Source organism: Lissotriton helveticus, chromosome 1_1, assembly GCF_964261635.1.
Source record: "Lissotriton helveticus chromosome 1_1, aLisHel1.1, whole genome shotgun sequence".
NCBI classification, from domain to species: Eukaryota; Metazoa; Chordata; class Amphibia; order Caudata; family Salamandridae; genus Lissotriton; species Lissotriton helveticus.
This window is the reverse complement of record NC_136057.1, coordinates 753,695,328-753,723,094: the sequence shown is the minus strand read 5'-3', so window position 1 is coordinate 753,723,094 and position 27,767 is coordinate 753,695,328. Positions and strand designations below refer to the sequence as shown.

General features: G+C 42.8%; 1 protein-coding gene across 4 annotated transcripts in view; it reads right to left on the bottom strand.

The window, feature by feature from the left end:
* Positions 1-9,442: 9,442 nt before the first annotated feature.
* The window catches only part of GXYLT1 (glucoside xylosyltransferase 1), a 128,240-nt gene continuing 109,915 nt past the window's right edge, over positions 9,443-27,767 (bottom strand). For all 4 annotated transcript variants that reach the window (XM_078674297.1, XM_078674296.1, XM_078674295.1 and 1 more), the window contains 2 exons: positions 14,509-14,681; positions 9,443-11,782 (listed from right to left, as the gene is read on the bottom strand). In XM_078674297.1, the coding sequence (XP_078530423.1) occupies positions 11,621-11,782; positions 14,509-14,681 (335 nt within the window). In that variant the 3' untranslated portion in view covers positions 9,443-11,620. The remainder of the gene's footprint in view (positions 11,783-14,508; positions 14,682-27,767) is intronic.

Here is a 27,767-nt window from a genome sequence, read left to right as displayed (position 1 = left end):
CCGGTGGAGGAGGAGGCGGTAGGGGACGTGGTGGCCAACAAGGACGTGGTCAGTCCCGCCAGACAGAAGGCGCAGGGAAGCAGGAGGAATCTACGCCACAGCGACCGCAGTTTGCGAAGAAGAAAGTCGCCGCCTTAACAGCGCATCGATATGCCACAGATAGTGAGAACGCGGCTTCGGAATCTGACGTGGGCTCTGACCTTGCTGGACAGCGCGGCGGAGATTACCATAGTCAGAGAGACGCTGCGTCCATTACTGAGGGTGACAGCGACTGATGTCTACGTAGTCATTGAAACAGCAGACACGAGACTTGCTCCCCCTGAAAGACTTTATGAAATTGTCCTGTTAATTGAAGGTGACATACAGCGTACCATTAAAGGGGTATTTTGGGAGAATCTTTCTTCAACATATGATATTTTGCTTTCGGAGGCTGACTGGCCCCCACCTTTTGTGCTTGCGGCGCCGCGAGGGGAGGAGGTAATCCTGCCCAGTTTCGCGAACACTGTCTCGAAAGAACATGCGCAGCATTTTGCAGAAGAGTGGGCTCGGGCTCTAGCGCCGGCTCTGTACCGTAACCAATGTGGTTGGGATAAATTGTCACCTAGCCACGAAATTCCTTTACGGTCTCAGCCGCAGCCTCAACCTCAATATCCCATACGGCGAGAAGCAAAGTCTTCCGTCGCGGAAATCCTTGAACAACTGGAATATCAAGGAGTTATTGAAACGTGTGTGTCACCAATGAATAATCCCCTTTTTACTGTGACCAAACCTGACGGAACATATCGTTTGGTATTGGATTACCGGCATTTAAACTCGCATTGCCGTAACTGTGCAGTACAGAATACTCACGGCTCTGCCCTAGTGGATAGTCTAGTGCGTAAGCGTTTCAAAACAACGCTTGACATTTCCAACGGTTTTTTTGCCCATAGATTGGATAGCTTCAGCTCCCAATGGACAAGTTTTACGAGCGCTGGAGTGCAAAAATCCTTCCGGCGTCTTCCAATGGGCTATAAGAATAGTCCCGGTATTTTTACCGCACGCATAGTCTCTCTGTTAGAGAGAATCGACCCAGATGCTTGCTCGTATGTGGATGACATTTATCTCATGGACGACGAAATTTGGATGCATCTGTGTCGTGTAAATTCAATTATTTGTAACTTTGCAGATATGGGTTACAAATTCAATTTTGCAAAATCGCACATTGCAGAACACACAGTGTTGTTCCTTGGCTATGAGCTGAACAATGAAGGTAGAGGTTTGGCTCCTCACTTCTTGGAGAAATGCGCACAGTTGCGCGCTCCTACAACACTGAAAAAATTACAGTCTTTACTGGGTTTTTTAAATTTCGGAAGAGCTTACATTCCGGAATATGCCCAGCGTATCAAGCCGTTGTATGCTTTGATACAACCTAATTTCTCAAAATCATGCTGGCTGCCTGAGCATTCAGCCATTTTGCAATCCTTGCAGGCTGATCTGCTCGCTTCTAAATACTTACTGACTCGTGATAACCAAACCAATCTGGTAATAAGAATAATTCCCGGGACGGTGGGTTTCACGTACCTCACTTTTAATGAAGGAGACACAGTACCTATCGCTTACAAGTCACACTTGTACACTTCGGCTGAATTGCGGTTTCCCACTGTGGAAAAGGTTTTAACAGCTGTACAGATGACGATTCTTAAAGAACGAGCTCTGTCACAGGGGAAACGCATGTTGGTGGTAACACCCTGTCCTCACTTGGAGGCAGTCACGAAAGCCAGTGTACCAAATTCAAAAGCTTTGCACCCTCGGTGGATTCAATGGGCTGCGTCCTTGACGTCCATGGATGTCACGTTTATTTTTGACGCCTCATTACGGTCGCAGGAGTACTTGCAGTATGAATTCGTTCATCCTGCTCCTCTAGCTATGCGGCCCTTGGAGGACTTCTATTGCATCATTTACACTGATGGGTCGGCGCAGGTTGCGCATGGCTCTAAACATGCCTACGTTTCCGCATGCGCCATTGTGGTCGGTGCTATGGTGAACGATGAGTTCATTTCCAGTGAGGTGCACACACTGCCCCTGGGCGATTGCACCGCACAATTGGCAGAGCTTCGTGCTCTTTTACTAGCATTGGAGTACGCGGATCCAAGTGTTACTACTCTCATTGTAAGTGATTCTTACTACTGTGTCCAGTCTTACAATGAAAACTTGTTCTTTTGGATTCAGAATGAGTTTCGTGATTCCAAGGGTAGCACAATAAAACATAAAATGATCTGGGTTCGAGTGGCGGAACTTCAGGATAAGTTACCACTCGTTTACGTAATTCATACTCTTGGCCACCAGCGCGTGGGAGTTCACGCTGTCGGTAATTCGCTTGCTGATGAAGCGGCGAAATCAGCAGTATCTACATACTTAGTTGCGGCAGTTACTAGATCCAAAACCAAGATTGATAGTGACATCTTGGCGGCAGTTGCTGCCTCTGAGAAGGGAAGTAAACATCCTGCGGGGTTCCCTTCGAAGTACAAATACCACTTAAGTCCCGAAAAGGTTCCTTTTGTGACAATTCCTGATGTTGGGGAACGGCTGATTCCCAACTCGGATCGCAGGGCAGACTTGATTACAGCGGCGCATGAAGGTATGGCGTCTGCGCATGCGGGCGTCTCAGCCACTGTAACTCAATTACAACAACGTTTCTGGTGGCGGGGACTGTACAAACAGACGCGTGATTATGTCCTTCTTTGTGACATTTGCCAGCAGATTAAACCTTCAACTGCTACGCGTCCGCCACAGACACAGTTATACATTTCTAATAAACCACTCGGTTGTGTTTATTTAGATCACTGCGGTCCCTTTTCATCTGATACTGCGTATAAGTACATCTTAGTAGCAGTTGACTCATGCACACGCTTTGTGTGGGTATGGCCCCATCGCAGCGCTGATTCACGGACTGTCATTAAAGATTTGCGTGTCTTTATAGGGATTTTTGCCTATGGTACCTTCCATTCGGATCAGGGTCCGGCTTTCGCCTCTAAGGCGTACAAGGATGCCATGACTTCGATGGGGGTCCAAGTCAAGTTTTCGTCTCCGTACAGACCTGAGGGTAACAGTGTAGTGGAGCGAATGAACCGTGATTTAAAGCAATCTTTGACAGCTCGAGTTATAGGCACTGGCAGAAACTGGCTTACCCACCTCAATGGCGTGCAGCGTGCTCTTAATAATCTCCCTAGAAGGTCTCTGGGTGGGCGGACCCCATACGAAATGCTCTTTGGCATCAAGATGTACGTCCCTGACCTTGACGGTCTAGACTGTGTGGTTCGCGCCACTTCCTTTGACGCAGATGAACATTGCAATGTTTTACAGAATCTACAAAAGGCCAGAGACAGTCTTGCAAAGGAACATTTGCCCTCCATGTTGGATGATGCGTTGCAGATCCCGGTAGTAGGCTGGCTACCCCAAGTTGGAGAACTGGTTCGAGAGAAGATCGATAACAAGAAAGAATTTGGTCCTTCCTATCGAGCTCCGGTTCCAGTCCTTGGAGTGAAGGGCACAAGAACAGTCATTTTACCACCACTTCCTGGTCGTAAGGAAAACAGGTTTATTTCCATTGACAATGTCAAGATACACAGAGTGGCCGATTCTTCTTAGCATGACACCGGCTGTTTCCTGTCCTTCCATTGTGAGAAATTCAGTTATGCCCACTGCTTCTAATATTGAACCTGAAGTGGCCATCGAGTTACCTGCTATTTCCAGTCCTTTGTTAAATACTTTACCCGGAACTAATAATGATGAGTTAGACTATACTTACCCAGCTGATTTGTCCATGCCTGACCTGCAAGCACGTTTAGCCACGGAATCCAGATTTTCATTTGACTCTGTTTCCCTTGCCTCGAAGAAACCCTCTCGTTTTGCAGAAAACATTTTTTGATTCCCCCGTGGACATACATCTGGCTGGTCCTTTTTTCAGTTTACCTTTTTATGTCAATTGGTTTTGTGTTTTATTTTTTTCGACTCGTCAATGGACACTATGTCGAGGAAAGAACATGCATTACACATGTAAATGGAACTTTGGCCCCGCTTTCCTCGTCACATTCTACACACAGAGTGAAAAGAGACTTGACTTTGGTTAACATCACAGCATGGCCAGTCCTTGATGGAATTGTGTGGGATGCGGTTAGGTTTCAAATTCATGGCCCAACGGAAGTCGTTAATGTTCCTAATATTCTTAGAGTAAATATGGGGGATGTGGTGAAACAAAACATTCGTTCTGATGACTGGGATGTTAATGCAGTAGAAAGTTTATTTTCTGATTTGCAATACTATGCTGCCTTTGATGCTGAAGATTTATATTTAGAATCTGCTAATTATGGTGATTTATTTTGCTACCAACATTATGGCAATCACTTCTTACACAAAACATCTTCCCGAAGGGATACTGTTAATTTTACACAGTGGGAACATTGCCCAGCGCCTATACAAGGCAGTTCTGAAACATTTCTGAAAAAGTATACCTATTTCACTGATTTTAACCAGTCCAATCCCGAGTCCTTTTATTTTAAATTTCTAAAAAAGCCAATGTCCAAGGTTAGACTTACCGATACTAAATTGTTGTATTCGAAGGACTTCCTTGATCAATTAGTTACTGGAGGCTACGAGTTATGGAAAGAAACAATAGACCTTAAATCAGTTTGGGGTTCAAGAGCCTGGCAGGTACAAGGCACTGAGGCTTTGCACCGTGCATGTCTCATACCAAATCATATGTTGTTTTTGAATGAAACAATTTCCCAGACCACATGCTTTGGATTGGCTACTTCTAAAAAATTAAACACCCCTACTATCCCAGATTTAGAGGAATATGATGGTTGGAGTAATTTTACTCAGTTGTCGATTAGAGAATTACAGGCCCTACTTCTTAATTCTTCCTTTAACATTTCCAGTATGGATCCAAAAGGTTGGCTGCTTTGGCACCGTAGTGCTGATTCTTGCCAACATCGATTTTTAGGTTTATCTGACGGTTTTAAAACTGTTAGATCAGATCCCCGTTTTGACTTGGTCCACACTGTCACAACTTATTCTGTAGGCAAATGATGTCAAAATTGGCTGAAACATTCAACTTTACCTGCAGTTAAAAGTCACCTTTCCAAACTGAATGCAGACGTGGATTTGAATGATTTCATTAAAGGCCCGGCTAGTGGCAGGTCGAAAAGGTGGATATATGCTGTTCACAATGAAATTTGGAAAACATCACAGATTGAGGCTGCTACACGCCTTAGGGCAATTGATCAGGCAAATCTTGAGAAAGTACTTGCAGTTGTTGACAATAGTATTACCATGCTTTCCTCCCGAATTTACACATTAGATAATATTGTGTCATCCGTTGTGGATATTGTGCATGATGAAGTGTCAATGTTATACCATGGTCAAAATCAATTAAGGTCCATCATGCAATTTGCATGGACCCTTCAGACCCTGAAGAACAGTAAGGTTCCCTGGACGTACATGAACGTTTCTTCTCTATTTGCCCCGTTTAATTTGACTGACAAACAACGCTTACTTTCAATGCGTGATGCTTCCTTTTCTATGTTACATATTGAAAGGTTAGAATCTTTGCCTTTTTCCGTGGCTTATCCACGGTTTGATAACGCTGCCTTTTGCTTTATATAAATTTACAAATTGTATGAAATATGGTCGTTATGAACCATTAGGTAGCGGTTTCCTTCATGAAGTCTGGTCACTTCCATACACTTACAGATGCTTAAAAGATGATCAAGAGGTTTATCTGAATGGTGAGGAGTGTACTGAGACACCAGATCATTCATTAATGTGTAGACACATACAGTTACATGGTTCTTGCAACCAACACCGACCGAATTTAGCTTGTGTATTACAAGGCACACCAGTTCCTGCTATCATCCCCACGTTTACTTTATTAGAAAATGGTAGTTATTTGCTTCTGAATAATGAAGACTGTTGTGGGTTAATAAAAGGCATACCTTTTATCGTAACAGTAAGTGAACGTGTTATTTGCTGCAGAAATTTTCTGTATCCTCCCACACATGAACATAGGGAGTATTCCATCTGGCCCCAGATACCAACCTTGAGAGCAGACTTCAGCGGCATGGCAAGAATAAGGGCTCTTTTGTCCCAGAAAGAGGTGGCCTTGAGTTCGGCTCGTGAAACTTTCGTGCTTCACATAGCCAACACCCGTACAGAGGTTCAGGCCCTTCTGAATACTGATTTGCCTTTGCATTTCAGTGAGATGGTTTGTACTATCTTTAATGCGTCCTCCACAAAGGGCCTAGCAATTTTTTTTTAAACTGTTAGCAGTGGTCTCGTGACTTCCTTTGAAAAGATTTTTGGAGTCATCCCTGCTTTCTTTCATTCTATCTTTTCTACTTTATTTGGTGGATTCCCAGTTTTACTTGCGTTAGCTGCGGGCGCTCTAGTGGTGTTTTGCTTCTTTAAATATGGATGTCCTTCCTGTGCAAGGTCCCGCCCAGCAGCTTCTGACGCTGTTCCGCAACCAGATGCTTGAATATTATGGCACACTACCGTTGGCGATATTGAGCACGGCATATGGATTATCGTTTCGATTCTCCTACTTCACCTGTGTCCAGCCTGTGTTTCACTGCTTGACCTGTGATTTCGATTGGGCCATTGATTTGTGTCTCTGCGGACCGGTTTCTCCTGACGTTGACTTTAATCAGCTGATGAGTCCTATCATTACTCACGAGTTGGTTTGTCCTGGCGAAAGGATTATGGCCTTAGCAGTGATGCATGGACTAATGGGTCCCTGGGATATACTGGCGGCTGCACAGGATTTCTTGGAACTGGGCTTTCTTGAAAACCCACCGAGCTGTCCTCTGATGGTAATAGAGGATCCGGTGCTGGGAGAGCACGTATGTTCTTTTCCACTTTTATGTTGGATGGCTGAACTGTTTTCGGATGAAGACGGTGATTTCCTATTGGAGGCTGTTGCAGCTTATTTTGCATACACAGTTATGTCCTAGACCTTTTCGTGTTTGACATGCTGAGTATTAGCATATCATTGACGTTTATTGATTTATCTGTCAAGTTTTTTTATTATTCGCTTGCCTATTGGCTTGAGCCACTATAGACTTTTGGGCTATTTTTTAGCATTACATTTTATTACAAATTTTTCAACTTTTTTAATGTTTCCTTTGAGAACCATGCTCATATAATGTTGCACTCTGCTCTCATGGGATGGCACTTCTGTTATTTTATTTAGTCCGTTCTCGGATCATGGGAGGGTGTCATGTAGCTCCTGAATATCTTTATATCGTGTTAAGTTAGCATAGGCTCATTTGAGGTTTAAACGCCATTTTTCTTTTTGCAACTTCTGCACACGACACTTAATTATTGATTTAGCTTTCAACCTAGTAGTTCATCGCGGTTTACATGAGAATAATATGTTATTGCTTTGCTATCTGCTTTGCTTAATGAACTGTGTCTGTACAGAGAGTGCTGAAGCTTCAAGAACAACACGATACAGAATTGTTGTGAGGTCTGATCTCCACGACTTCATAGTCATAACATAAGTGCAGCCTCTGCCAACTCCGGGCTTGAGGCGGTTTTTATATTGCTTTGCTTGGGGCACAAATAACACACTTGATGCGGTTCGCATGCAGAGAGAGCTGGTGTATGCTGATGTGATTCCTTCAATCTAAGACACTAAGGTATGGGCTCGCCCTAATCCAACCAAAAGAGACCTTCTTAGCAAATAATATAATATCTGTGTTAAGGAAGGTGAGATATAAGTGTTGTTAACCCTAATTGATTTACAGCATGTTACCATGCTGTCACCATTTGCTTTTTATGGACTAGTAACTATGCTGGTAATTTTGCTACTGATAATATGTTTACTTGTATTATCTAAGATACTGCGCCTGAGAAGACGGCATTAGTAAATAAACATTTCAAATGCACATGTGTTCTTCTTTACTCCATGTTCTGGTTTGTAATGATTATATAACGAAAGAGTGTTCATGAGTTCCACGTATCCTGAGGTACTGTAAGTTCATGTTCTGGTTTGTCTAAACATTGGGAGTTTGATATGTCCAATGAGACACTGTAGCTAGCTCGGTAAGGGGTTATTTGGGCACTAAGGTGAGTTTTGGGACACCCTAATTCGCCGAGGTTCCAATCCTCTGTGCACAGTTCTGTGTGAGAACAGAAACCCTGCGACAGTTCTTGCTTTCAAATTGCAGATAGTACCTCTCAAAGTAGCTGCCCCACCCGGGACCCAAAGAATATCTGCTGTTTGAACTGCACAGTAGTTAAACATTCCACTCCATCCCTTAAAAGAATCGTACAGTGGTGGCAATGCATCACGCCACCAGTCACTAACCATCTTAAGTCTTCACAACCCCAAAGACAAGATGCATTTGTGCATCATTAGGCAAAGACCAACAATGACTTTTTATCCAAAATAAATTAATGACATGATCTGGTTGCCGTCCGTTCTTTCGCCCTTCTGCACTCTCTTTTCCTGTCCTCATCTCTGCCTTGAACTAGGTTGTGGACTGTCCATGAGAATATGGTGTTGCCCACAGAAGAACCCGAACACTACAGACAGGATAGGAAAAGCCACAGGGATACATTGTGGCTTCTCATTCCTCCCGTACTCCAGGATTGGGGCTGCCATGCCCCCTGCCTCAGTCTACCCTCCCCGCATTCTTTCCCTGTTGCTGTTCAGGAACGGCAGTGAAAGAATTATTCCTGTAAAAGGGCCCATGCTGTGTGAGGGATATTTAGGCAGCCCTGGTGTCGGCATTTGAGAGCTCTAAAAAGACTCCCCCTTTCATCCTGTGTGTGAAGCCGCGGTGGCTCATAGGTGCTGCTGTCGGAGTCAGTCAGCCACCTGTGTGTATGAAGTCCATGATAGTGTCCCGGCCTCACCGTTCACTTGCTTCACAAAGCATCTCCACAGAAGGCAGGAGGGGAGGCTGAAGACAGACCTCTTTCCAATCCTGATGCAAAGTATAGAAGAATGCGGTACACCACACGGCTGGTACAACATGTGAAGAAGGGTTCATCAAGCAATAGCTGAGAGGGACTGACCGAAGCCAACTAATGGCTGAAAGGCGTTGACTTAAAGTCTCTGTGCATTAAATACAAGAGGAATTTGGCTATGCCTGGCCGAAGAACAAAACAGAGAGAGGAAATAAGAGAGGTGGCGCTGCAGTGAGGATAAAATAACTCATCAACCAGCAGAGAGCAAAGGGCTGGCACCAATCGAATACTTCCTGAGCGGCCCTATAACAGTAGGTAATGACTAAGGTTAAGGAAGCTAAGGAAGCATTGTGATTGACTGGCCAGTGCTGAAGTTCAATTTCAGATGCCAATTTGAATTTTCAAAATCACAGTTAGTATAACAAACATCAAGACTATGAATTACAATGAATTCACAATAAAACCAAGCAAAAACAATGAACATACAATATTCTTTTGATATCAAAATGTTTATATAAAAAAATATTATATCATATACATCTTCCAATAATACAATCAGATTTAAAATCTCATTCGGCTTCACACATATTCCAATATCTGTTATAAAATATAGTTAGCATATTCCACACTTCAATAGTAAACTCACCTGTCTATGTTCAACTATGTCACAATTTCTCATGTGCACAACCATTATCCAGAAACACCGAAAAATTTGAAAGTTAAAATAATTTGCAATTCTTCCACAGTTTGTATTGTATCCCATCATCATATCGCAAGTTGCCATTTACAACAGGTAATATAATAGTTTAACAGAGTTCCATGGTTCAATTTCATGAATTAACAGTTAAAAACACAATTTTGCTCTTATATCCCTCCACAGCTGTATCAGAGTACACTCTAAAAATATTTCAACACAACATAGTGTTAAAAACAGCATTCTTTCCTTAAGAAACTATCAAGAGGTCATGGAGATACAGTACAGGGACTACTTAAATATCAATTATATATGAGATGTACACTGCAACACAAACGTTTAACAAATACTTTGCTGTCCAACTGCGGAAAATTACATAGCCACCTGAAGGGAAAACTACTGTCTAGTTGGTAAGCATGGTAAGGAGAGACAGTGTATGCCAGGAAGCTTCTCTACACAGCTCTCTGATTGGTGGATGTAAGGCTGCAGCATACTGGTCGACACACCTTAAGGAGCAAGTAGGAAGTGGCGAATGTTACTTGTATGACTCTTGAGAGTTGGACTTTTATATTCATCTGAAGGGATTTAATGACATTTTGACAAATACGTGTACTCTGGAGCAGCTATACATCATTTAAAAAGGGATTATTCATTTAAACTTAAGACTGGGATGTGGTAAAATGTGGACGCAGGTTCGTCTAACAGAGTTCAAGGAGCAATTCAAATTATAATATATGTTCCAGAGTGGAACATGAAGGCAGAAAAAAATTAGTTGGAATTCGAGACATCAATCACATTGGGACAATGGGACAATGTTTGCAAATGGTGATGACATCGCAAACAACCAGCCGCCCGCCCAATTTTCAATTCGATCAAATCTTTCGACAATTGTGACGAATGTTATTTAAACATGCGCACATGTCTAGGTAAAAACTCACATTAAACCATCTACTCAAGGTAGTAAATATGTTCATTATTTAACTGAAAGTTTACAGGCCTCATTCGTCACGGGTTAAATATGATCTAAAGTTGTGGGATAAGACCACAATCAAAATGTCAGAAGCAAACTATGCTATTTTTATCACTAAACAACACCCAATAAGGCAAAAAAAGGATACATTCTTTTGCACTTTGGTGAAACTCCCAAGTATACATTTTTGAGTTCTTTGTGATATGATGCTGCTAGGACTTTTTAAACATTAATTTTGCTAGGGAATGTAAACTCTGCCTTAATTTGATTTGAATCTTTCCAGTATTGCCAGGATAGCTGAAAACTTTGCCTACAATAGCACGTATTTCCAAATCAATAGTGATAACAAAATTCAATATAATGCACAAATAGATATATATTACTAAAATCATCCGAGTCATTTTTATACGAAGGCTCAATGAACATAACACTTTTATGTTTTGTCACAGATTTCGGTAGGTAAAACAGGAAACACTTTCCCGATGGAACTGTCGTTCCAGTGCTTTTTTTAAAAAAACATCTGCAGTTCACTTAAGAGCGGCATAAAATTTCTGAGATAAAAAGATTGTCAACATAATGGTAGCATAAAAGGCACTTATGGATTATCAAATACAAAAGACAATATAATACATTCTTTGATTGTAAACAATTCTTATCTCACGCTTTTAAAGTGAGGTTAGTGCTGAGTCCGATCACTGCTGCATTCACAGTTTAGCTGAGTGCTGAGGCTCGAGGCATGCAACCCATTGTTCACCCACTTGGACACGAGCCGCGGGGCATTTAAAGATGGAGTCTGAGTCTGGGTCTGCACAGCCCATTCTCTTAATGCCTCATATACCAAACCTACAGTCTTGTCTTTTCATAATTGTTTCTTCATTTGGTTACGCAGCAGCGGATCAGTCAACACGTAACAGATTCTTTGAAACCCAGCACTTTGTCTGACCACATTACGCGTCAGTTTCTCACAAATTCCAGTTCTTCCTTCGTTCTTATCCCACTGAAGATCACCCCCCTTTCGGTGTCCTGTTGTAAATGTCTTCAATACTTTTTGTGAGCTGCTTTAAAAATACGCTCGGTATTCTCCCACAGTAAGTGTGCATGGTCCGTTGCAGTTCCAGTTTTAAAGGGTCTAACAGGGTTTGGACGAGATCACTCCCAAAAGAGTACTGTTGAAAAAGGAAGAGATACATTTACTTGAACACATATAACATCAAGCAATTTGTCAGGAAAGATTATCGTAAATTCATGCACGACATAAAAAATAAGGTATTTACACATTCCACAATAGGAACACATGCCACTATCAACTTATTTTTTATTTTAAGTATTTATTGATTGAAATATTTTTCCTTAGTCCACAATAATGATTTCACACAAGGGTCAATAGTGAAGTAAGATCTATGTATATATTGGTCATTCTTTTGACTATCGTACTCTTCACACATTTGTAGCAGGTCCTAAATCCGAGATGCAACATTGCCAGATCTATAGTCTTTACTGCCAGTGTGGCATGTCGCGTCTTGGGATTTTTGACATTAAACTGCATTGGACTATCATGCTATTGATAGGGAATCAGGCTACTGGGATAGATAAATGTGGAGTGGGGAAAAGAGGTGCTGTGTGAGAAGGTGGGAAGGGACTGTGTGTCCCAATTTTTTATTTGTGATTATCCTGTACTAAAGTGATTGTGTGGGTGCTGGAAGAGTACAAGGATAAACTATTTTGCAGTTAGGGTTGCTCTACGTGCAGTAGGTATACCTAATTGGCTGATGGTTTATTAGGTCCCGCTAAATTGTTATTATTACTTGTGTTTATAATAGCTATGGAATGAGCCGCAAATGAGGTCAAACATTGCTTCTTGATATCTCAGTCTAAAGAGAATATGCTCGTCTTTCGCAAGACATTACAACTCTGTAGTCCATTCTATACCTGATGTTTTCCAGTGTCAGAGAATACATATGTTGGCTCTGGATAGGGCAGTGGACATCAATATGTTCCAGTGGGAATTAGAGCTTTCTGATTTGGTTGTGTGGTGTAGGAGTGTTAGTGTACCTGAAGGTTGAGGGGGTGTTGTGCTTGATTTTTGCAGTATTTGCCGAACGTCGTGCCAGGAGATGTTAATTTTGGGTCAAGACCATAAAACAGGTAGAAGGCCACATTTCTGTGATCTGCCTCTGCAGCAGTGGTCGTTTAGATTAAAACCTGCTATGAGTAAGTAACCTAGGAGCTGTCCAGTGCCATTCATGCAGTATTTTAAAGTAGGTGTATTTAAGGTGTGCCTAGGGCATATGTGTGTGCCCCATGTGCACACATGCCAAATTTGGGGGTGCAGCCGGGTGGCCTTTAAGGCCCCCTAGCACCCTTCAATTTGCATTCGCAATTTGTGAGTACCTATTTGGTACTCGCAAATTGCGAATTACTTCTCATTCATTTCTATGAGCCTCTAGGCGAATAGGAATGAATGGGAAGGCATTCCTTACTAGCGAGTCGCAATTTGCGAGTCGCTAATAAGAAATATGTAGGAATCACAACTTTTTTTGTGATCCCAACATGCATAAGTAATTGCGATTCCTAAATAGCGGTTTCTTAAAAATCGCTATTTAGGAATCGCAATTCCTTACTTTGATGCATGTGGCTTATAGTGCTGTTTCATGACACAGAGTAGCCAAACATCATAGTTGCAAAGTCCGTACTCACCAGGGAACCACCAAATGGAGCATATGATTAACAGGCCCTGAGCACATTTAGTGCACTTTACTAGGGACTTACAAGTAAATAAAATATGCCAATCGTGGATAACCAATCACCAATACAATTTAGACAGAGTGCATATGCACTTTAGGACTGATCAGCAGTGGTATAGTGCTCAGAGTCCTAAAGCCAACTACAATAGGGTCATTAAATTCGGAGGCAAAAGATACTAAGTTTACGGACACACCTGCAAAAAGGGCCAGGCCCAACAGCATGTAAATGGACATACTCCACTATGCACCCTTACAAGTATATGTGTAGTCACCCATTTCATTTAGGCTTCACCTACAGGTACATGCTTATGATCAGTGGGTAGGCAAATATAGGACATCTTGGGATAATACTGAGCATCTTTTAAAATACATACAATCTAAAACACAAATAAATTGAGTCAGGCACACAGAGTAACTAGATACATCATTAGAGAGTGGCAATAATTAGGATTGAAAACAAAACACATAAATAATACGGTTTTATTAGAATATTAAACATGTTTTGTCAGCTATGGAATTTTTCTTTCATATGTGCAGCAAATGAGTTCTGATTTAATGGCAACTCTTGCAAACTTAGACCTTGTGATGGGACTACATTAAGGTAAGTGAAGGAAAAACAGGATCCTAAAATATAAATGTATTGAAAACTCAAGTACAATGCTGTTTTATTCATATGTAGAGTTACATGGATGCTTGTGTAACTTACATGATGTTAGGCGATATTTCAAAGAAAAATATTGGAACATCGGATTTTCCCACAAGATCTAGTTGTCATAAGATTTCTACCTAAACTATGCTAACATTCAAACAGGAATATCGAATGGTCAGTGAACATTTGCAACTGATTGACATTCGGAAAATAGATTTTTAATTAACTATTCTAAGAATGTTAAAATCGGGTCAAAGAGTAAACTGTTTATTTCATAGGCAACACTTTATTGGGGAGAATTGCCTGAGAAATAAAATTACAGGACTACTGTGATTAATTTTTTTATAACACCACCGACAAATGTGACTGCGAAATAATAGGGGTTCATCACAATATTGTTTTAATTTTCAAATATTAGAGATTAATTAAACATACTTAAAGGAATGTAACAACAACGTAAATAAATTCTACTATTCATAGGGATTAAAAAAAGCCTCACCTTGTTTATAGCTTCGTATACAGCTCTAAAGGCTGGCTGCTTGTCATCATGGTAGACACCCCTGTTCCCATGTAGGATGAAGATTCCTTCTTCCTCTGATTCACGGCAGTTGCTTCCATAAATACAATGATCAGGGCGATAATTCCATTGGCAAGGGAAAACATAGAGGCTTTCTGTTGAAAAAAGAAGAACTAAGTTTCGGAACCACAGTCTGTAAAAACCTGAATGAAATGAATGTACCACAAGGTGGCTTTTTGGCAAATACAGTTGAAATATTTTGAACTTGCCCACTCTAGTAAGTAGCATTTAAACTATAATCAAAAGATGGAGTTTCCCTGGCTACTAAGAGCAAAAAAAAGAATATTAGTCCTTTGTGATACTATTCAAATACATAAAGTGAAGTCACTCTGCATGTTGCTAGTCTTTTTAGCGTTATTCTTTTTTAGCAAAAAACGTGTCCACTTGTTAAAAATTAACTGGAGGATGCATTTCCCACGTAAATATACTGCTTTAAGACAGATTTTCATTTCCTGTATTTATTCACAATTTTGCTATATTTTCAGAAAATTTGTGTTATTATGCAACAGCAATTTGCACAGATTTTTCACACCTCTAGCATGAGTTTAGTAATTTTGGAAGACAATTATACAAACACCCCCTGTGAGGAAAAGGAAAAGTCTCGGTTGGTTGATAGATTTTGATGAACCTTCCTTATTTTCCTCTAGACTTGTTTTCTGGAGTGAGAAGGTTTTTTGCATGTAACTGTTGTGTATCCCCTATTTTTGTAAATTTTTAGTCCTTGTTCTTTATGGTTCCCTTGCTTCTCTTTCCATTATCTCTATTGATTTGCCTCTATTGTCAACAAGTCATTTACTTCTAGCCTCATCTTTTGTGTTTCTTTGGCAGGGGCAGTCACCTGGTTATTGCTGCAATCGGATTGCACTTGGAAGGCAGTAATTGTGGAGTGGCTTGGTGTCGTGGATGGTTACCATGCCATTACCTTGAGTGGAATGTGGAGCTGAGAGGCAGTTGGGGGTGAAGGCCAAAGAGAGTAGTCCTGTTTTATGTATTGGTGGTACCCTTTTTTCCATTATATGTTTGGGTTCAATACGATTTGAGTGGAGATGAAAACTTAAAAGTACAGTTTTCGGATTCCTTCTTTTATTAGATATTGGTTTAAATGTGTATGTCTAGGGCTCTGAAGTGACAAGTAGATGCTATTTAAGCACTTTTACAAATAAGTCTCAAGTATTCTGAAAAGTGCTGGAAATGTGATCATTTTAATAATATTAGTGATGATAATAATAATAATAATAATAATAATAATAATAATAATAATACTTATTTAACTAACGTATTTCTAGTTATAAAGGTAAATATATATATAGGTGTGTGCACATGTGTGATTTATGTATTTACATTTGTAGTAATTTATATATATTATCTGACTTTTTTCTGTACCACTACTGCCCCATAAAGTAATAATGTGTTTTATAAGAAACTTGAAACACAACATATAGGTTACAACAGCAAAATTGAAACATACGGTACGTAAATTACAGACCAAGTCTTGATTCGTTTCATGAACGTCCTTCTGTCTAGTACCATTGGGAGCATGCCCCATCAATTCACACTGCTGTTAATACGGTGGCCAACTGCCCGGTCCCTGGCAGCTTAGCCCTTATGTCTGGGATGTGCAGTTCTTTTGGAGTGCTGGAGTGGCACAGTGCTATGCCATTTTGCTGGTCGTAAAACAGTGTGATTCCCGTGCAACTGAAATGCATTGCTGTGTTTGCTGCCTTGTATGGCAAATCGCTGCCATCTGCATTGTAGCCTTCATCCCTCACTAATGTTTCAGGCCTGGGTAAGAGCTGACCTAAGGCCCATGGCCTCCAACCTCTGGTGTAATCTTTGTTTTTACATCATTTCAAATAAACTACCGCAATGAATTGCTCATGTTTTATTATCGGCATCAATGTTTATGATTGTTTTCCCATTTTCTATGAATACGCAGCGTAAACGTATATTAGTGATGCTTACTATGCAATTTTTACTATCAGTTACAGGAGACAAATGTTATAGGCCAATACAAGCTACACAAGTCTATTTTCACAATATGTCACACTACTGTTCTAACTTAAGTTATGATCATGAGAACATTTTCTCACTTTCGTATCCTTGTAAGGACCAATACAAATAGGGCTGATTGCTTTGTATAAGGGCAGAGAGGACTGATCTAACCAGGTGCCAGAATCTCCAAGACACTTTCTCCCCAGACACAGCTAGTACGATTCATGGGCTGCGTGCGCTCAGGCTATATTCAGCCTGGGTTTATTCTGTGCCTCATCTAAAATACTGTTTTCCGGCAATTAAGACTGAGGGCCTGATTTAGATCTTAGCAGATGGGCTACTCCGTCACAATGGTGACGGATATCCAGTGTACTGAATAAAAATCTCATAGGATATAATGAGATTTATATTTCAGTGGATGGGATCTCCGTCACCACTGTGATGGAGTGACCCATCCGCCAAGATCTGAATCAGTAATATAAGAGTCAAGGTTAATCAGTCCCTATCTAAGAATGCACCAGTCACACTATGGGTCCCGCAGGGTTCCTCCCTCTCACCCCCTCTCTTTAACCTGCTCATGGAGCCCCTGACTGAAATTCTGAGCTCATCCAACATCACCTATCACATGTACACTGATGACACTCAATTATACCTGAAAGTTTCCTCCCCTTAAGACATCAGATCCCTCAATTAAACTCTACAGGAAACCCCAACACTCAACACCATCAAAACAGAATTCCTACTAATCGCTCCATCCTAACGCTCACCCATCATTAAGGAATGGCTGAAACAACAAACAGCCCTCAACTGCCTGCCCCAAGTTGTCGATTCAGCGAGGACACTGGGAATAACTTAACGACAAGAGCCATAACATGCAGGAGCACATCAGAGCAGCCACCAAAGGAGCAAATCTCCAAATGAACATCTTGAGGAAATTAAAACCCTTCCTCCCCCAATGACTTCAAATCGGCAGTGCAAGCCCTAGTAATTCCTAGGTTAGACTATGGAAGTGCAATACTCTGCGGCCTGCTCAGACTCAAAACGGCTCCTCTGAGGGACTGCCTTAACTCTGTGCAAGACTCATCATGGAATCAAAAAGAAACAGCCACGTCTCCCCTGACTTAAAGGCCCTCAACTGTCTCCCTTATGAAGTAAGAATTCAATAAAAAATCTATAACCCATAAAGCCCTACATTTCAATACCCTGAGATACCTTGTTCAGAAGTAGTAACTTTCTGGTGGCAACAAATCCTCCTGAAGCTCCAGCACCTTACTGCAGAAACGACAGAGATTCTCTAAAAAGAAAAACCACAACGAGCTTTATTAAGGATCGCCCCAAGAATTTGGAACTCCCTGCCCCCTAAAACCAGACTGAATCCCTCAACTGTTTCTTTCAATAAAGAAGTTAAAGTATTACTCATGAACACATTTATGCCCTAGATCCTACGATCTCTTCTCCCCGTACCTCTCTTGGCTCGTCAATGACTCTCATGACTACTGTTTGCTGTTATTGGTTTGGTTATAATTTTTCTTATGGCTATTGTTTTATTGTTTTTGTTCTATTATATCAATTTGTATCTATATTTTGTGGTGATCTCTCCCATATCTTGGTATTATTATTATTATTATTGGTTTCCATAAGTCTCTTCTCTCTGAACAGATGTAAAACGCTATGATACCTGCATGGGTCATGTTCGCACTAAATTAAAACGTTTTAAATAAAAATAAATAAGATTACAGAGACTAATATAATGATTGCCTTCTTTATTCTGCATACGTCCTTTCTGTTTGCTATTCTCAATATATTTGTGATTTTTGTTCCCACATCACTGCATATATTCTGTATTAGGTTACAGTATGATAAAAGCCTTTACTATTTGTATATAAAGGTCTTGTGTTTGTGCTGACCTGGGCAGTAGGCTGACAGGAGGTAACTAGCGTGATCAGACTTTTGCAGGAGTGATTGGCTGTCACAAATGGACCTTCTTCTGGTTAAATATGAAGGAGAGGTCATGGACACACATCCATTTTCTCTGATCCGCACGGTTGATATGTATACCTTTGCAGTCTGGGGGACAAGAGAAACCTAGCAAGTACGACCATACTCGTTGACGGGCATTAGTAACAAGGCACCAATTGCAGATCGGCCCAGAGACACTCCTCCGACATCGCTGATCTCGTCTCAGCTATGGATCTAGACCTAGCCATTCTAACGGAAACGTGGCTTACTGAAGCCTCTACCCCGATTATGGACATACTAGTCCCCCCCAATTATCACATCATCAGGCTGGACAGATCTCCTGGCAAGACGGGCGGGGGAATTGCATGCATTTTTAGGAGCAACCTCTCCGTTACGAAAGTCAACTCCCCCTCCCTTTCCTCCTGTGAACTCCTCTGCCTCGACATCACCAGCGAGGGCAAACAAGTTTGTGCTTTACATCTCATCTATCGCCCGCCTGATGACAATCTCATATTCACCCAACAACTCATGGACATGATCACTTCCAATGCCGGTCGGCAGACCACCCAAGTCTACCTGGGTGACTTCAATCTCCACTGGAGCGATCAGAAAGACACAGTGGTGAATAGTCTCAAAACTTTCCTTAATGCGCTTGACCTCACCCAAATATGCGATAGACCAACACACGACAAAGGCTCGATACTCGATCTCATCATTGCCAAAGAGAACTCTACACAACTGGAGGCGATACAACGCTGCGACTGGTCAGATCACCACATTATCACCTTCTTTATCAATGAAAAAGTTAAACCTAACCCGGCTCAACCAATCAAATCCAAAACATGGAAAAGGGACATGAAGAATCTTAACCCCTCTACCCTGCCTCCCCACATCGGCAATCGCCTCCTTCCCCCTTCAGGAACCTCGGATGTTCACTCACTGATAATAGACCACTACCTTGACTCTATGAATACAATAGTCAATGAAGTCGCCCCACTGCAACTGAAGGGAGTCTCCACCAAAATTTCTAACCCCTGGTATGATGATAGACTCAATGACGACAGGCGTACTATGCGAATGGCAGAGCGCACATGGAGATCGGACCCTTCAGCACTGCACCTCAAAAGGCTTAAGAACAAGAGAAATGCCTACTTCAGGAAAATAAAGCGCACAAAGTCGGACTTCTTCAGCCGCCAGTTGGACCAAGCAAAAAACAGGCCAAGAAAGCTGTTCGAACTAATCAAGTCCCAAACAAAGACACAACCCTTACAATCAAACAGCACAACAAGCGACACCCCACACTGTGAAGCCTTCTCTGCTTTCTTTAAGCTAAAGACTGACAACATAAGAAATTACCTCATCATGGATGTAAGCCGATTCCCCAACCACATCAGAATGTCTAACACTCAACCTAAAAACAAGGCATCCTGGCTGTACTTCGATACCTACTCGGAAGAAGCAATACACAAACTGCTCTGCACCTTGAAGCCCTCTAATCACCTCACAGACACTCTACCTGCTAATGCTGTAAAAGACTTCATCCCCTTGCTCCTCCCTCTCTGGACCAAAATCATCAACAGCTCCCTACAACAAGGCCTCATTCCAGACTCCCTCAAGGTGGGGCAAGTCACGCCTATACTCAAGAAACCTACAGCTGATCCGTCTGACCTAAACAATTACCGGCCCATCACTAATATCCCCACCCTGGCCAAACTGCTGGAGAAATGTGTCCAACTCCAACTAACAAAACACATTGATCAATTTGACCTCCTCAACCCTCATCAATCAGGCTTCCGAGCGAAACATAGCACAGAAACAGCTATGACACACATAATTGATGACGCCCTCCAAATTCTTGATCGCAATGAGTCCTGCCTCCTCATCCTTCTTGACCTCTCTTCAGCATTTGACACGGTCAAACATGAGAACTTGCTGGAGCTGCTAAGCACTAGAATGGGTCTATCGGGAACTGTTCTCAAATGGTTTTCGTCCTTCCTTCACAACCTGTCTCAGAAGTTCAAGATCAACAATGTGCTATCTACACCCGTGCCTGCAGATCTAGGTGTTCCACAAGGATCATCCCTCTCCCACACACTGTTCAACCTCGTCATGGAACCGCTCGCCACCCTGCTCCAAGCCTCCAATGTCCAATTCCATATGTACGCTGACGACACACAACTTTACCTAAAGCTACAATCCCCGGAAGATATCAAACATCTGAATTCCACGCTTATCAACACTCATTCTTGGCTGGCCGATAATCACCTCAAACTAAATGCTCTGAAAACTGAGTTCCTACTCATCTCACCCCCGGCTTAAATTTCCACCACCCAAACCTGGCTCAATAACCTAACAGCACTCAATGTCCATCCAACCATCGTGGACTCGGCGAAATCCCTAGGCATCACACTCGACGCCAAGCTCAACATGCAGCAGCACGTTAGCAAAGCCACAAAAGGAGCTAATTTCCAAATCAACATACTGAGGAAAATTAAACCCTTCCTCCCTGCCGAAGACTTCCGAACTGCTGTACAACCTTTAAGTGGGCCCTTTCAGTGTTCCACCTGTTGTTTTAGTATCCCAAAGCCCCAGCCTATTTTTAGCCTCCTAACTAAATCCCCCTGTGTCCGCAAGCCAGACTCTGCGGTAGGCGTTGCCACCCAAACTATTCTGAAGATATTTCATCTGAATGTCAGATCTCTGACATGTCATTATCAAGATGTACTTACTTTGATCACAGATGATAAGCCGGACATATTTTTCTTCTCCGAAACGTGGTTGCATGACCAATCTATGGCTATTTTGAACTTAGCCCTCCCCCCGGGATACACCATGCACTGTTCACACCGTAATACTAGAGGTGGAGGTATCGCAGTTGCGGTAAAATCCTGCTACCCATGTGTTTGGAAGTCCACCACCATAGCTGGTTGTGAGAGCGCGCATTTCAACATCTCAGTGAACCCCCATTTCACTTTCTCTGGATTATTAATCTATAGGCCTCCCGGCCCTGAGGGCGCTTTTCGCCATAGTCTTTTAGAGGTTGTCTCCTCTTTGATCATGAAAACAGTCAATTTCACGATTATTGGCGACCTTAACTTACATATGGACGCTCCACTTTCCAATTCGGTTTTCAGTTTGCTGGCTGACCTTGAAGCATTTCAAATAAACCAATTGGTGCAACTACCGACTCATATCGGCGGACATTTGTTGGATCCTTTTCTGACGAATCTTGCTACCAATATTTTAGTGCTTCAACCTAGACCTATGGCCTGGACAGACCATCATTTGATTGAAGCCCATATTACCATCCCTACCCCTCCCCATAGAAACAACACTCCGGATCTTTTCAAACGCCCTTGGAGACACCTGAATTCTGAGCACTTCCAGCAGTTGTTGATGGAACATCATCCTCATCCTCCTTCTGAGGTCTCTCTTGGCTACGATAACTTCTGTGAGTGGCTCAATCACTCTCTAGATATGTTAATACCAGCTAGGTGGAGTAAGACCAGATCTAGCCCTTCCAGCCCCTGGTATGATGAATCCCTTAGATTGCTCAAATCTACCTGCAAAAAAACGGAACGCGCATGGCGCAAAACTTACGATGTGGACCTCAAGTCGGCTTATAGGGCCTGCACTAGAGTGTACCACCGAGCCATCTGCTCTGCTAGGGCTGCCTTCTATTCTCGGGAGATAAAAAATAGTACGAATCCCACAAAGGTTATCTTTAGGGTCTGTAAGGACCTTACAAGTAAAAAGAACGAATCTACTACTCCTGTAGCCTCCCGAGAGCATTGTGAGGATCTGGCGTCATTCTTCGTTGAAAAAGTCGAGGCCATTTATAGGTCATTCTCCCAGCTTTCCATCGAGGAGAATAACATCGTACCTAAGGCCTCTGCATCATTGCTGACTATTCCTAGTCCTACTCTAGAGGAGTTTAAAGCCTTGACAACGAAGGTCAAATCCGGCTCACCGGACGACCCCATGAGACCCATTCAATTCCAGGAATTTGCTGAGTGCTGCTACCCGGCCATGCACAGTCTTATTGAGCTGTCCTTCAACACCGGCAGCGTTCCTAGTGCATGGAAGCAGGCTACCATCATTCCTATTCTCAAAAAGCCGGCTCTTGATCCGACTAAATCGGAACATTACCGGCCTATTTCCCTGCTCCCTTGGCTAGCTAAATTAGCAGAATCACACGCTAATTGCATCCTGTCATCCCATCTGCAGGAAGCTAAGATACTGGATCACTCGCAGAATGGGTTCCGTGCGGGTCATAGTACCGAGACGGCTCTTCTAGCGGTGGTGGAGCACATCAGGAAGATGCTAGACCAGGGTCAAACGGCGGCACTGATCCTATTGGATCTCAGTGCCGCCTTTGATACGGTGTCTCACCAGATCCTCCTACACCGCCTTGAGGAGGCCGGAGTTGGAGAGAGAGCACTCGAGTGGTTCCGATCTTTCCTCACTGATCGAACCTTTAAAGTGTCCACACCCCCTTTTGTTTCTGCTCCTCGCCCGATCTCGCAGGGTTTCCCGCAGGGATCGGCCCTAAGCCCTACCTTATTTAATTTATATGTTCAACCGTTGGCGGAGGTTGCCCATAGTTTTGGTCTCACCATGGTGTCATACGCCGATGACACGCAGTTGGCGGTGGCACTTAATGGGGAGTCCAACATGGATGCCCCCACTTTCCAGTCCGCGCTAAAAGCTGTGGCGGGCTGGATGGGGAACAATCGACTCCAACTTAATGCCTCTAAAACCGAGGTTATTATTTTTGGTAGGGAAAGCGAGCTCTGGGGCGACCAATGGTGGCCATCTGAATTGGGCCCTGTTCCCACTCGAGTGGCCGAAGTCAGGAACTTGGGGGTGTGGTTGGATGATAAACTTTCATTCACCACCCACACGAAACGGGTAGCCGGTACCTGTTTCGGTGCTCTGCAGTGCCTCCGACCTATTTTCAAGTTTTTCGACGCAGGCACTAGACAGATTATTGTCCAAGCTATGGTCCTGGCTAGATTAGATTACGCTAGCGCTCTGCTTCTGGGTGTTAACCAGGCAGAATTAGTTCGCCTGCAGAGGGTGCAAAATGTGGCTGCCAGGATGTTGGTCGGTCTTCCGAAGTTTGTTTCTGCACGCCGTACCATTCAGGATCTGCACTGGTTGCCTGTTGGACAAAGAATTAAATTTAAGGCTCTTTGTTTAACTTTTAAAATTCTTAAGTTAGCCTCCCCCCCTATTCTGTCACAAACAATTGGTCACTATGTCCCTTCCAGAGCCCTTCGATCCTCAGGGTCAAATCTTGCCACAGTGCCACGATTTAAAAGAGCAAGGATGGGCGGACGCTCCTTTTCGGTGATGGCGGCAGCTCTCTGGAATTCTCTGCCTGCCCCTCTTCGTTCCATCCCTGATCTGCTCTCTTTTAGGAAAGCCTTGAAGACCTTCCTATTTTCCACTGTTTAGTTCTTCCATTTGGTCTTTATTAGTTTTCGTGTTGTGTTTTTACCATTTCCTAAGCGCCGGGACGCCACTTGGCTGCGGCATCTGTGCACTTTATAAAATAAAATAAAAATTTTTTTTTAAAAAGTCATCCCTCGAATAGACTACGGAATTGTGGCCCTCAGCGGACTCCCGCTATCCACAACAGCACCCTTAAGAGCCTCCCTGAACGCTGCCGCGAGACTCATTACTGGCTCAAGAATACATTCGCATATATCCCCAGTCTTAAAGTCTCTAAAATGGCTGCCTTTTGAAGCCAGAATACAGCTAAAAATTGCAGTTATGACACACGCGGCCGTGCACCACAATGCACCCAACTACCTCGCTCAAAAGTTGTCTATATCAGGAGGTTCGAGATCCAATAGAAGTGCAAAAAATCTACTCCTGAAACCTCGTAGATTCCGGAAAGAGAAAAACATACAAGCGCTCCTTCTCAGGAATGGCACCTAGGATCTGGAATGCGCTCCCTCCTGAAACCAGGCTTATCTCCTCCACTGCACTCTTCAAGAAAGAGGTGAAAACCATCCTTCTGGCCAAGATCTCCTGAACCTTATAGGGGCTGGATCAGAGACTCTGCATTGCTTTGTATCACTGCTCACCTTGTCCTTTGGCACTATACTTCTACTTGGTGGGGACACTACTACGTTACTCTCTTACTACCGACCAATATATGATACACTTTGGTTTACTGATTCACTCTCCCGATGCCCCCACTCAGTGTTCTCTATATACTAGGACTTTGGTATAAGCCACTCACACACCCAAGGTGTACCTGAACACCTCTGTAGTGGGATCAATGACTTGTGCCGTCTTATATTACTTGTTTACCTGATTGTATATTGAGATGTTTTATGTATGTTATTATTATCCTACCATGTTAGCGACTATTATACTGCTCCCACTACCTCTGTTCATTCCTACTGCCCCTGCCATGTCTTTGTGAAGCGCTCTGATATCTGTAAGGATCTTGTTCGCGCTATATAAAACTTTGAATAAATAAATAAAATAAATACGGGTTTGATATAGTACAGTGATCCAATGGATAACAAGAATAGCACATATGGAATTTCTACGGCACAAAAATCATGTATTCCCATTTCTAAGCAGGGGGTAATTTTCATCAGGGGTTCATGTTCCAGCCTATCTCCAACTTCCAACGGCAGGCAATCTCAAGCGACAGTGTGACTTTTTGAGATCTTGCATCACAACCTATCTAGAAAGGTTGCAACTTGAAAGTGTCACTGGGATATGGCTTTGATATTCAGACTAGGCATGCCTGCCTCATGTCACATTAATGTTCCAATCCTCCTTCAGGTCCCAAACTTTATTTCAGATGCCAGTCACCTTTACTCTGATATATGTAAACAATGTGCTATCCCTCTGCCCTCCTTTTCCTGCCAGACATTTTCACTTTAGTTTTTGGCAGGGAGTGATGTGTCAGGGAAAGACCATACAAATGTCATTTTATCAGAAGGCATGCAGTGCCGTATTCTGGAGCATTACACTACTCCCATCGTTCTAGTAAGGGCACTGATATGGTATGGATTGGGTAGTAGGCTGATGTTACTTTCATTAATATATGCAATAGGTTAAAAACTTTTATACACCTATTGCAACAAATCCTGCCTTGTAACTCTCCTGAATACTTTTATAGTCTTTCTGAAGGCTTTACAGCACTGAGGATAGCTGATAACTTTCACAAAGATAAGGAGGCACCAGACTGGCACTATATCTTATTAGCTTGTAGTTGGACAACCCATTTGAAATGCTTGGCAGCGCTATTACAAGTCACACGAGTGACTCTGCCACATCCCTACTAGCCATCTATCAGAAGAAAGAGGTCAGGGATTCTCCGTATTTTCCTGTGGAGGGAGTCTGTCTCTGGCCCCGCCAAATTGCATGTGGACGGAGAGCAGGGCACTCCTGTAAGTGACACATAAACAGTGGGAGCTGCTCCTGGGCAGTAGGGGTGGGGAGAGGGGGGGCATTAAAAAAATTTAAGAAAAGACTACCTGCCGGTCAGCCAGCCAGCCAGCCCCTCCTCCGTTCTCTCTTCTGTGAACCGGAAGCACGCAGGCTCATAAACCTCCTTAGCCAATCAAGACACTGCTGTCACCAGCATCACAGCAGCTCCATGATTGGTCTGAGTGCCATGGTTCAGCCGTCAGAAAGGGGAGTGGGAGTCTGTGCATGTTCTCCACCAAAGCTGTGCAATGTATCTGTGTGGAGAACATGCTAAGTGCGCATGACTGTTGGCCGGACAAAGACGGCCGGCCAAACCATCATATGCACTTAGGTGCACTCACCACTCCTCCCCTTGCTGACTGTGACGATATGCAAGCCCCGCCCCCAAACTGGCTTCAGCAGGGAAACATAAAATGACAATGACATTGTGTTATTATTATTTTTTTCCTTTTTTGGACTGCTGAAAAGAAGTGGGGCAACGCTCCTTCGCCTTAGCGGAGGAGCCGCCCTCGCACATACACAAAGCTCTACAGGATCAGAGAAGAATCTCTGTGCCCATACTGTTATCCAGCTACTGTTGTCTTGGTAAGAGAACTGTGCCTAACAGACAACTTTCCAAGAAGATTTAGCTCATTCGTTGCTTGTGCCAAACAAAGATAAAATCAAACCTGCAGACAGCATTAACACACATAGCTTTCAGAGGACAAGACCATGTCTGTCGGTCATAGTTATGCTATTAGGCAACACCAGTAGCTGACACAAAGATATTGTTGTGCAAAGTATCTGTTGCTGGTTTATTTTCAATACATGGGTGGGATTAACGTATAAATCACCCAGGTGTCAGCAACAAGACATCCATCCTCAGAAAGCAAAAGTACATGGTAACAAACCTTACCACGGTTATTATTTTCAAATGTATAAATTGTATGGTCTTTCAAAACATTGCAACAACATCTTTACTTTATAATGCTGGAGTGAAAGCTGGGGCAGAGCCGGGCCAGTCCCACACTGCTCATGATTCTAACTGTCCTTTGAAGGAATAAGGAACACTGTAACGTGGTTTTCAGTACCTTAAAGGTTTCCTGTCACCTAAGGAATAATCTTTGTGGCTCCAAAATGAACTACCTTTAGGATATACTTGTAACTCCGAAATTTCAAGATTGTTAGACAAGCAGAAAATCTTCATTAGTTGGACAGGAGGGTTAGTAAACACTGACCGCAAACAAAGTCAGGACCCTTGAGATGAGCCCTTATATGGGACGTGCCTAACAATTCTTCAGATATGACGGCCCCTGGGGAGCAGCTTCAAGGCATACATACCCTGCCTGGTGCTCCTCGAAGGAATTAGCAATACTAGGTTGGTGCCACACCTGACACCTACAGTCACTCCATGGTTGACATGGCCAGTAGCACAGCTTTGCTACTCTAACTTTCAAAGGATTACAACACAGTTATACTGTTCAGCAACGACAGTACCTGACACAAACATATTGTTTTGGAAAGTATTTCTCATAGGTTTATTCAACACGCAGGTTGTGTTAACTTACAGGTGATTGAAGTGTCAGCAGTGAGTATGAGTAACCCGCTGACACTTATTTTTAGAAAGCATGAGCAAAAAGGACGATACAATTTTAAAATGTCCACTGCCTGCAAAGCACAGAGACACTAAAAACGCACTACAGTTGAGATTCACATACGAAAACACAGAAACAGGTTTTTGGCAACCATATTTCCACATTGTAAAGTTTAGCTAGTACTCATCCCAACCA